A 12,184-nucleotide genomic window follows, 5' to 3' on the forward strand; every position below is an offset into this window, starting at 1 on the left:
GTAAATTGTGTAAAACTTTTGAACTATCCAAAGGTTAAAATTTACAAAATTTTACAAGTGGGTAGGGCTACGTAACGGCTGTTTGCAGTGTCTGTATGTGAAATTAATTCTTATCTATTGCTTTCGTGTGCTAAAATGTCTGCATCACCCCTTTGTGCTCCTCTCTGTGACATGTTTACCTACCGCTTGTAGCTGGTCATCGTCAGGTGAGGTGAAGTACCACCTCTGTTTATCCTACTGAAGAACCTGTCGTCTTTGGGACTAAGAGCAGTCGATATAACGGTCAATAGCATTTACCTTGTCATTATGGTTAATACACTGGCTATTGTACGGAACACCGACTACCTACATAACTACCCTTCTTCAAACTGTTGGAAAAGCGTTTTCAGTTTCACTTAACTGTGTATACCGCATAAATATCACATTCTGAAAAAAAAAAATAAATGCAAGAATTGTCTTCACTGACATAATTAGTCACAAAAAAGTAAAATGATGGGAACTCTCCCTCCGGAAAGTATTGGATGCACAACTGTAACAACAAAGCGGAGAGGCCGCTCTTTAGCAACAACACCATGGACTTGTTGGCTTCAAGTAAATCCTGTAACCAATAGTAACCACACAGACGTGCTGTACACTTTAAGACAAAAAAAGAAAAAAATCGACCTACGCACCACTAAGAATTATCCGAATGGAACGGAAATCGGTAAATGTGATGTATATGTAAAGACAAACAAACGATTACAATTTCAGAAAAAATGGGTGATTTATTCAAGAGAAAGAGCTTACACATATTGAGGACGTCAGTAACGTATTGGTCCACCTCTGGCTCTTATGCAAGGAGTTATTTGGCCTGGCATTAATTGACAGAGTTGGATGTCCTCCTGAGGGGTATCGTGCCAAATTATGACCAATTGGCGCGTTAAATCGTCGAAATCTCGAGCTGGTTGGAGGACACAGCCTACAATGCTCCAAACGTTCTCAGCTCTTGAGAGATCCGGAGACCTTACTGGCCAAGGTAGGGTTTGGCAAGCGCGAAGACAAGCAGTAGAAACTCTCGCCGTGTACAGGCGGGCATTATCTTGCTGAAGTGTAACCGCAGGGCAGCTTGCCATTAAGGGCAGCAAAACGGGGCGTACAATATCATCGGCGTACCGCGGTACTGATGCCGCAAATTATAACCAAAGGGCTTCTGCAATGAAAAGGAATGGCTCCCCAGGCGGTCAGTCCTGGTTGTCTGGCCGCATGGTGGGCCACAGTCAGGTTGATATACCACCGCTGTCTGTGGCGTTTCCAGACTCGCCTTCAGCCTGGAATCTTATTGAGTGAGTAGAATTGTCTCCAGTGATAGTATTGCCCCGATGACCAGTGGTCGGCTGAAAGTGTCAGCCGTGGTCAGAACAGTGTTCGTTGTATGCCGGAGCTAAGCGATTTCGAGTGAGCAAATTGTTGACTCTCGTTTGTTGAGCGCTTTTCTAATCAAGGGAGCCGAAGTGTTGGTGTTTCGAGAGGGACCGTGTCGAAGATTTATATCGCATACAGGGAAAGCGGAAAAACATCATGTGCTGAGTCACAACGCGAACGAAAGTGGCTGCTGAGTGATCGTGATGGAGGGTCATCGACGAGGATTGTGACGAAAAATAAGACAACTGCAAAAGTCACTGCAGAACTGCATATCGCACACGTGAACCCTGTCAGGATCAAAAAACACGAAGGAGTCTCCATAAGCAGGTAACTGCAGGGAGAACTGGAATTTCAAAATCACTCATCAGTGATACAAACGGCCCTAACAGGATAACGCGGAGCCGAAGCCACAAAGCCTGGACTATGGAGCAAAGCAAGGATGCAATTCGGTCAGTTGAATCTTGTTCGACTCTGTTTCCAACTGCTGGACGAGTTTAAGTCCTAAAAGTGAAACATAGCGGCGATTCGATGATGATTTGGTAGCCACATCGTGGTATTCTACAGACCCGATGCTTACTCTGCGAGATCGCATTAATGCCAAGGGCTGTGTGACCATTTTGGCTGATCAGATACATACCATGGTACAGTGTTTGTTCTCTAATGGTTTGGCTGTGTTCCAAGGCGGCAGGGCCTCTGTTCTTACTGCTTACATCGTCCAGGACTGGTTTTGTGAGCACGACGATGAATTGTCGCATCTGCACTTGTCGCCACAGTCACCAGGTCACAATATAATGCAGCCTTTGCGGTCTACTTTGGAGACAAGGTTGCGTGATCGTTACCTGAACTTATATTTTGCCACTATTTTGCCGCAAGGATAGCATAAGATTCCCTTGAAAACCATACGGTGCCTCATTCCAAGACGACTGGACGCTGTTTTGAACGCCAGCTGTTTTCGTGCACTGTATTAATCATGTTAATGGATTGTGATTTTGGCGTTTCTGTATTTTTGTTCGCCTTCTGCGTATTCCCAAACGCCTAAGCCGGTAAACTGTCCGACTAACAGGTTGGCTACTAACGTCTCTAGGGGGCAACAAAAATTTGATTTCAGTAGGAGTTACTGAGGGAATATAGAAATTTAGAATATTGTCATAGTTTACTCATTACACTTACGTTAAAGGCTTAGAACCGTAAGTCAAGAATTACGAACAGAAACTGTGTATATGTCTGGAGAGAAACTTTGCATATAATTTCAAATTTTTTCTGACTTTTGCCCGCTGACGTTCTCTATAAAATAATGAAAGGAAATCTTTTTTCGCTTACTACATTTTCGCTGTTCATGCAGTAAAACTGCAGCATCAAGCATGACGTTTTAAGTTATTACTTCTTTGCTACTAACTCCATTCGTAACACTGTTTTCGGACAGTATCGAAATGTACTAGTTAACATAGCTGCAAAATTATATCATTTCATATCATATATGACGTTTTATACACGGGCCTTCGATTCTTCACTGAATTGTGGGTGGTGATTTAATGATGTGATGCTAATACTGAAGCTCGCTCAAATGTGAAAATCTGAGTTTGATTTCAGCCACAAATGAGATAATTTGTTCGCTCAGCGCTTAATGACAGGGATCTGTTTTATTCCACCTGTCACGCGACATTTGAAGTTGCCCCTCAAGTTCAGATCGACAGAGACACTCTTTATGGTCTAAAACAGCGGTCGTCAAACTTCTCCCTCAAGAGCCAATACTGACATCTTGGGATGGCATCTCTGGCCGCATATGTACTGACCCTATTATTAAGTCGTAACGCGGATAAGTTAGTATGTTATGAATTCCCAACAGACTAGCTATAATAATGGCTCAATAAGTTGGCCGCCGGCTCCAAGGACTGATCGTCAAAGGTTGGCATCATTGGAATCAGCTCGTGTCTACTGTTCTCTGTTTCATATTGCTTGCCAGCGACCCCACACTTGTGACACTTTAGTTTCCTGACCATGAGTTGCGGCGTTATCCGTGTGAGCGTATAATTTAACTGATTCATAACAGTAAGTCTGTTATGAAGCATGACACATTCACAAATGTTTACTAAATGTTTTGAGTGTCTTTTTTTTCTTCTGCTCATAGCGTTGTATTATAACAACCTTAATTTAGTTCCATATTCCTTGCCACAAATCTGCAGTCATGGACTGAGCGGCTGGTCCCGGCGGAGGTTCGAGTCCTCCCTCGGGCATGGATGTGCGTGTTTGTCCTTAGGATAATTTAGGTTAAGTAGTGTGTAAGCTCAGGGACTTATGAACTTATCAGCTAACTCCACATAAGATTTCAGACACATTTGAACATTCATTTGCCACAAACATGTGCCGCATTTGAAGATGATCGTCTCTATAATGAGCATTCATGATTTCTCGTTACTTCCATGTATAATTTGTATCATAACAGCTGCTTGGTACGTTCGCGTACGTCCTTGAGTTGCCAGTACTGGAAGACAAACTACAAAACATTCCTCCTTGTCATATCCTCCGAAGCCACAGTAGCTTTGCTATTTGCCCTTCAGCCCCTGAGGTAAGCGGCCAACTTTACTCAGCTCACGGCCGAATTAACCACTGTCAATTAAAATTTATCTCAGCTTGAAATATTACTGTATCTGTTAGTACAGTAAAACTCCGGTTAACCGAACTACAGTGCTGGAGGGGGGAGGGGTTGGGGAAGCCGTTTCGGATAACAATTTTTTCGTTTAACCCATGAACATCTAACATGTACTACATTATTTTGTACTGTAGTGACAGTACGTACCTTTGAAAATTTTTGAAGATCCAACGAATTCGAAAATCTTTTTGTGGACTGCGCCTATATTTTTTCATTAAAGTTAAATTTAAATTTTCAGCACACGAATTTCTTTTAAAAAAAACAGCAATTTTTGTTTGTTTCTTGTGTCGCTCCACAAGTTTTTGAGCAGCGACGTCCCGCTATCGTTTCATTAGAAATACGTCAGCCGGCTTTGTTAAAAAATCTGTATTGTTAACAAATATTAGGGCAACCTACAACAATAACAACACTCGTACTGTAAGCCACACTCAGGATGTTTTCAAAGAGAAATTCTTGATGTAGGCTTGCCTTTAGTGCTCGAAAACCTTAGTCAGCTGTCACTCCGTCACCCACGTTATCTACTTTGTGCTCTTTGATCGGGTTAGCATTTGACAGCAACAGTGTTTCTACTATTTAGTTGTCCGTGGCTTCTTGCAAGTCGTCCGCGACAACCCATTCTTCCACCTAGGACGTATCCATGTCTTGACTTGTCATACAGTTTTCTCCAGCACCTTAAAGAGTTTCTGCTTTCATGTTATTCCAGGCTTGCGCACACCAATAAATCACTTGTTTCATTTATGCCGCTTTCAGCGCATCGTTCATGTTTTTGTTCTGCATGTTACTATCTTGAGGGATTGTTCTCAAAAACAGCTATCGGTAGCGCCCTGTAAATGTCGCTGTTACCTCCTGATCCAGTGTTTCAATTGAAGAGACGCGCAGAAAAACGGGCTAACTCTCAAATGTAAAACCTCAGAGATGAGTGTTGCCATCTGTTGCTGGGTACGGGAACTATCAACATTGACATTGGTCTCACCCCTAAATATCACATCAGAACATTTAAGGATAAGACTAGTGTCAGTTGCCGGCCGGGGTGACCGAGCGGTTCTAGGCGCTTCAGTGTGGAACCGCGCGACCCCTACGGTCGCAGGTTCGAATCCTGCCTTGGGCATGGACGTTTGTGATGTCCTTAGGTTAGTTAGGTTTAAGTAGTTCTACGTTCTAGGGGACTGATGACCAAAGATGTTAAGTCCCATAGTGCTCAGAGCCATTTGAACTAATGTCAGTTTTGATAGTTCTCGTACCCAGCAACAGATGGCAACACTTATCTATTTTTACATTAGAGGATTATCCAGGTTTTCCACGAATATCCTCAATTAGAATGGTAACATTTGGGGGAAGGAATGCACAACATTATCGCCACCTTTCAGCTCGCAAGGATGCGTAGGCGCTCTGTCACTTAATAAGGGGGCTTTTTAAGCAGACCTTTCTCAATTAAAAATTTTTCAGCTTCCGTTACAAACTGATCACCAAACAAGACAAGACGTCCAGGAACTTTTTTGGACTCTATAAAAAACTTTTGGTGTGACTTGGGCAACATCCTCCAAGGCTAGAGGTTTCTTGGACTTCCCAATGCATTCTGTGTGTGCCAGAAGGGTTTAATGCCAAAAGAACAGTTATCCGTTCGTTTATCATTTTCTGTCCTGGGGCAGATATTCCTTTTGAAGATGCTAAGAATATTGTTAGCAACATCTTGAAATTAACTCCCGCTTCATCGGTGTTATAAATGCGATCCTTTGTATAGCTTTGGGTGTACTCTTCAAGCTTTGTTTTGAAAGCATCAACTGCGTCTGGGTCTGCAGATAGCGTTTCTCCACATACATTGATTTGCCGAATGCCGTATCAGTTTTCGCATCAGAACGTGAAGGAAAATCTTTTCCTCCCTTATTTAACGACTCAGCCACCATTTAAGCTTTTTCTTCCAGTATTGGTCGTCAAAGGCAAGCCTTTTTATAGCTGATAGGTGAACTTCGCCCACTATTTCTAAGTCGAAAGGTTTCAGTGTTTTTCTATGACGATTTTTTACAGTTTGCTCTGGAAATTTAGATATTCACTAGACCAATTCTGAAACAGTAGTAACGTCAACTCCGTAATTAGCTGCGACCGTTTTCAATAAACTTCCTTTTCCAGTTACATTGATAGCAGCTTATAAATTAGCTTTTAATCGACACATCACAAAAATACGGACGCAACGGACAGAAACAGCTTAATTTCGGATTTTCGGAGGAGTTTCGGGTAAACCGAAAAAAATGGTTCAAATGGCTCTGAGCACTATGGGACTTAACATCGGAGATCATCAGTCCCCTAGACTTAGAACTACTTAATCCTAACTAACCTAAGGACATCACTCACATCCATGCCCGAGGCAGGATTCGAACCTGCGGCCGTAGCAGCAGCGCGGTTCCGGACTCAAGATCCTAGGACCGCTCGGCCACAACGGTCGGCTCGGGTAAACCGAATTTTGGTTGACCCGAGTGCGGTTAACCGTCGTTTTACGGTTTTTTTTATTGTTACTGAACATTAAACCTATGGAGATGCTCTTAACCTTAGTTGACGGTTTTGGATTCGGCAGTTATTGCTAATTGCATATTACTGTTAAGTTCGCAACCACTGGTCTAAACTCCACAGTTTTTGCGTTTCGTTTGCCGAGAGAAGACGAGCGAAGAAGACGGGCCAGTTTGACAAAATGCAAGGAAAGTGCATGCGGCCCACTCACCGTTGGCGACGGCTGGGAACGCGTCATGCGGCGCCGGGTCGGCTGTGGCGCTGCCGCCGGTTTTGACGGCACAGCACGGAACTACTGCTGCCGCTGCGCTTGCTGGTGGCACGGCCGTCACGCGCCAAACTGGCGCTTTGCCTCTGAGCCGACTCAATAAAGCGTCGCGTGGGCGACGCTGGCACTGGAGGGGGCTGGGGCAGGGCGGGGAGAATGTAGGGGGTTGGGAGGGGAAGCCGTCTGCAGACGCGGCGCGTGGAGGAGGTCGCGCCGCGCCGCTCGAATGTATGTATGCACAGCTAGATACGAGAGGGGGCTGAAGAGCTCCAGTTCTGCATCGAAAACACAGAGCTCTTCGACCACACAGTTATCCGACATATCTCCCCCCCCCCCCCCCTCCCCCAAGCCACTGCCCCTTATTGAAGTACTAGCTATACAGGGTGTTACAAAAAGATACGGCAAAACTTTCAGGAAACATTCCTCACACACAAATAAAGAAAAGATGTTATGTGGGCATGTGTGCGGAAACACTTAATTTCCATGTTAGAGCACATTTTAGTTTCGTCAGTATGTACTGTACTTCCTCGATTCACCGCCAGTTGGCCCAATTGAAGGAACGTAATGTTGACTTCGGTGCTTGTGTTGACATGCGACTCATTGCTCTACAGTACTAGCATCAAGCACATCAGTACGTAGCATCAACAGGTTAGTGTTCATCATGAACGTGATTTTGCAGTCAGTGCATTGTTTACAAATGCGGAGTTGGCAGACGCCCATTTGATGTATGGATTAGCACGGGGCAATAGCCGTGGCGTGGTACGTTTGTATCGAGACAGATTTCCAGAACGAAGGCGTCCCGACAGGAAGACGTTCGAAGTAATTGATTGGCGTCTTAGGGAGTACGGAACATTCCAGCCTATGACTCGCGACTGAGGAAGGCCTAGAATGACGAGGACACCTGCAAAGGACGAGGCAATTCTTCGTGCAGTTGACGATATCCCTAATGTCAGTGTCAGAGAAGTTGCTGCTGTACAAGGTAACATTGACCACGTCACTGAATGGAGAGTGCTACGGGAGAACTAGTTGTTTCCGTACCATGTACAGCGAGTGCAGGCACTATCAGCAGCTGATTGGCCTCCACGGGTACACTTCTGCGAATGGTTCATCCAATAATGTGTCAATCCACATTTCAGTGCAAATGTTCTCTTTACGGATGAGGCTTCATTCCAACGTTATCAAATTGTAAATTTTCACAGTCAACATGTGTGGGCTGACGAGAATCGGCACGCAATTGTGCAATCACGTCATCAACACAGATTTTCTGTGAACGTTTGGGCAGGCATTGTTGGTGATGTCTTGATGTGCCTTTACAAGTACGACACGACATGTGGTTCATGCACGATGGAGCTCCTGCATGTTTCAGTCGAAGTGTTCGTACGCTTCTCAACAACAGATTCGGTGAACGATGGATTGGTAGAGGCGGACCAATTCCATGGCCTCCACGCTCTCCTGACCTCAACCCTCTTGACTTTCATTTATGGGACCATTTGAAAGCTCTTGTCTACGTAACCCCGGTACCAAATGTAGAGACTCTTCGTGCTCGTATTGTGGACGGCTGTGATACAATACGCCATTCTCCAGGGCTGCATCAGCGCATCAGGGATTCCATGCGACGGAGGGTCGATGCATGTATCCTCGCTAACGGAGGACGTCTTGAACATTTCCTGTAACAAAGTGTTTGAAGTCACGCTGGTACGTTCTGTTGCTGTATGTTTCCATTCCATGATTAATGTGATTTGAAGAGAAGTAATAAAATGAGCTCTAACATGGAAAGTAAGCGTTTCCGGACAAATGTCCACATAACATATTTTCTTTCTTTGTGTGTGAGGAATGTTTCCTGAAAGTTTGACCGTACCTTTTTGTAACACCTTGTATATACCACAGTGTTACCTGACATTAAACAGTTCTTTAGAAAGAAACGTAAATGCCGAAACTCACTATCCATGCGTATGCGCCATCACAAGAGTTACCTCTTCGAGATATTGATGTGTGAGCCACTTGAGGCCCAGCATACTCCACGATATAGGAAAAACCCATATTCTGGGACGACGGAAGAAGTTGACAGAATTCATGTTGCTCAAAATTCACTCGTCTACTTAAGGGAAAAAATTTTAAGCGACCGAAAGGCAAATTACGAAATATGCCAGGAAAGGGAGTACATACGAGGTGCGACAATAAAGTAACGAGACTAATTTTCTTTGCAGGATGTGGCAACCCTGTAGGCTTGCGTAGGCACAATATCTTTGACCTTGGTCTATAAGCTGCTTCTAGTCCAAGCGGCACATTGATGCAACTGCTCAGTCGTGGGTTGTGCTGTAATAAGTTAACACTTACGACAATTTTGTAAGGCCTGTGTGTTATAGGCAACTATTAATATCACCATTGTTCGCGTTGATGTTGTAACCTGTATGTGTCCTTAAGATCCAATGGTGGTGGCCTTCGTTTCTCCGAAACCAGTAATCATGGAATAAAAAGAATTCCTGCAATCTTGGCTACCAGTTTATTGTTTTACAAGTTAACACATGTTTGTGTCTCTCGTCACGGAAATGGAACCGCATAATATTGCTCAACTTTTTGCGTTAAATTGGGTAAAAACGCGACAACTTACAGTAAGCGTCAGAAGGCTTTTGGATAGGAGGTTATGTCAAGAGCTCAAGTTTTTCGTTACCATAAAATGTGTAGTGTAGGCAGAACGAACGTTGGAGATGAAGACCGTAGTGCACGACCATCAACCTCACGGACGGATGTCAACTTGGTCAGGGTGCGTCAACTCGTACGATCTGATCGAAGAAAATGATTGCATAAGGACTGAACATCAATCGAGAAACGGTTCGTCTAATAACAACTGAAGGTCTTGGTATGAGAAAGGTTTGTGGAAAAATGGTCTTCAAAAATCTCACACCACAACAGCGAGAAACACGGAAAAATGGGGAAGCCGATCTGTTAGAGGAAACAGAAATCAACCCAGAATTGTTGAGCTGTGTTATCACTGGTGATGAATGTTGCTTTTTTCAGTACGATCCAGAGACAAGACGCCAAAGTTCGCAATGGTACTCAAAGGGATCACCCAGACCAAAAAAAAGCTCGCATGTCAAAGTCATAAGTGAAATGCATGCCTGTGTGCTTCTTTGATTCCAAGGGAATTGTTCATAAAGAGTGGGTGCCTCCTGGACAAACAGATAACCAATATTACTACAAAGAAATTTTAGAAAGACTTCATAAAAGAGTTCTTCGTGTCCGTGCCAACATTGCTGATAATTGGATTGTGCATCACGATAATGCGCCATCCCATACTGCTCTGTCAGTACAGCAATTTTTAACCTCAAAGCAAATTTCAGTACTACCACAGCCACCTTATTCACCAGATATCGCTCCGTGCGACTTTTTTTTGTTCCCAAGAGTCAAAACGGCGCTCAAGGGACACCATTTTCAAACAACACATGATGTCCAAAAAGCTGTGACGAGGGTCTTGGAGGATATTACAGAAGATGAGTTCCAGAAATGTTACCATCAATGGCTGAGGCGCTGGAAAAAGTGTGTGCAATCAGAAGGGAACTACACTACTGGCCATTAAAACTGCTACACCAAGAAGAAATGCAGATGATAAACGGGTATTCATTGGACAAATATATTATACTAGAACTGACATGTGATTACATTTTCACGCAATTTGGGTGCATAGATCATGAGAAACCAGTACCCAGAACAACCACCTCTGACCGTAACAACGGCCTTGATACTCCTGATCATTGGGTCAAACAGAGCTTGGATGGCGTCTGCAGGTACAGCTGCCCATGAAGCTTCAACACGATACCACAGGTCATCAAGAGTAGTGACTGGCGTATTGTGACGAGCCAGTTGCTCGGCCACCATTGACCAACCGTTTTCAATTGGAGAATGTGCTGGCCAGGACAACAGTCGAACATTCTCTGTATCCAGAAAGGCCCGTACAGGACCTGCAACATGCGGTAGTTCATTATCCTGCTGAAATGTAGGGTTTTTCAGGGTAGAGCAACGGGTCGTAACACATCTGAAATGTAACGTCCACTGTTCAAACTGCCGTCAATGCGAACAAGAGGTGACAGAGACGTGTAACCAATGGCACCCCATACCATCACGCCGAGTGCTACGCTAGTACGGCAATGACGAATACACGCTTCCAATGTGCGTTCACGGCCGGCCGGTGTGGCCAAGCAGTTCTAGGTGCTTCAGTCTGGAACTGCGCGACCGCTATGATCGCAGGTTCGAATCCTGCCTCGGGCATGGATGTGTGTAATGTCCTTAGGTTAGTTAGGTTTAAGTAGTTCTAAGTTCTAGGGGACTGATGACCTCAGATGTTAAGTCCCATAGTGCTCACCGCGATGTTGCCAAACACGGATGCGACCATCATGATGCCGTAAACAGAATCTGGATTCATCCGAAAAAAATGACGTTTTGCCATCCATGCACCCAGGTTCGTCGTTGAGTACACCATCGCAGGCACTCCTGTCTGTATGCAGCGTTAAGGGTAACCGCAGCCATGGTCTCCGAGCTGATAGTCCGTGCTGCTGCAAACATGCAGACGGTTGTTGTCTTGCAAACGTTCCCATCTGTTGACTCAGGGATCGAGACGTGGCTGCACGATCCGTTACAGCCATGCGGATAAGATGCCTGTCATCTCGACTGCTAGTGATACAAGGCCGTTGGGATCCAGCACGGCGTTCCGTATCACCCTCCTGAACCCACCGATTCCATATTCTGCTAACAGTCATTGGATCTCGACCAACGCGATAAGTAATGCCGCGATACGATAAACCGCAATCGCGATAGGCTACAATCCGACCTTTATCAAAGTTGGAAACGTGATGGTACGCATTTCTCCTCCTTACACGGGGCATCACAACAACGTTTCACCAGGCAAAGCTGGTCAACTGCTGTTTGTGTGTGAGAAATCGTTTGGGAAGTTTCCTCATATCAGCACGTTGTAGGTGTCACCACCGGCGCCAACCTTGTGTGAATGCTCTGAAAAGCAAATCATTTGCATATCACAGCATCTTCTTCCTGTCGGTTAAATTTCGCGCCTGTAGCACGTCATCTTCGTGGTGTAGCAAGTTTAAAGGCCGGTAGTGTAGTTTGAAGGAGACAGCACTATACTTGAATAAACAACATTTTTTTCCACATTAGTCTCACTACTTTATTGTCGCACCTCGTAATTTCGCGACTTTTTGCGACATGCCTATCACAGAAGGATGGTGCGTGTGTATCATAATAAAATGCTGCCATACTAAAAGCCTAACAGGTTCTATATGTAAAGGCACGACGTCTTTTTATCGTACTGCAGTTAATTGACACCGTTGTAGTGGGTCTCCAAGCGTTAAAAT

The 12,184-nt window shown here is 44.6% G+C and overlaps 1 protein-coding gene across 1 annotated transcript in view; it reads right to left on the reverse strand.

The window, feature by feature from the left end:
- LOC124787786 (arylsulfatase B-like) overlaps positions 1-6,881 on the reverse strand; it is a 331,394-nt gene extending 324,513 nt beyond the window's left edge. The window contains exon 1 of the mRNA XM_047254689.1: positions 6,765-6,881. Coding sequence (XP_047110645.1) covers positions 6,765-6,791 — 27 coding nt within the window. The 5' untranslated portion in view covers positions 6,792-6,881. The remainder of the gene's footprint in view (positions 1-6,764) is intronic.
- Positions 6,882-12,184: the final 5,303 nt, after the last annotated feature.

Source organism: Schistocerca piceifrons, chromosome 3, assembly GCF_021461385.2.
Source record: "Schistocerca piceifrons isolate TAMUIC-IGC-003096 chromosome 3, iqSchPice1.1, whole genome shotgun sequence".
In the NCBI taxonomy this organism is placed as follows: Eukaryota; Metazoa; Arthropoda; class Insecta; order Orthoptera; family Acrididae; genus Schistocerca; species Schistocerca piceifrons.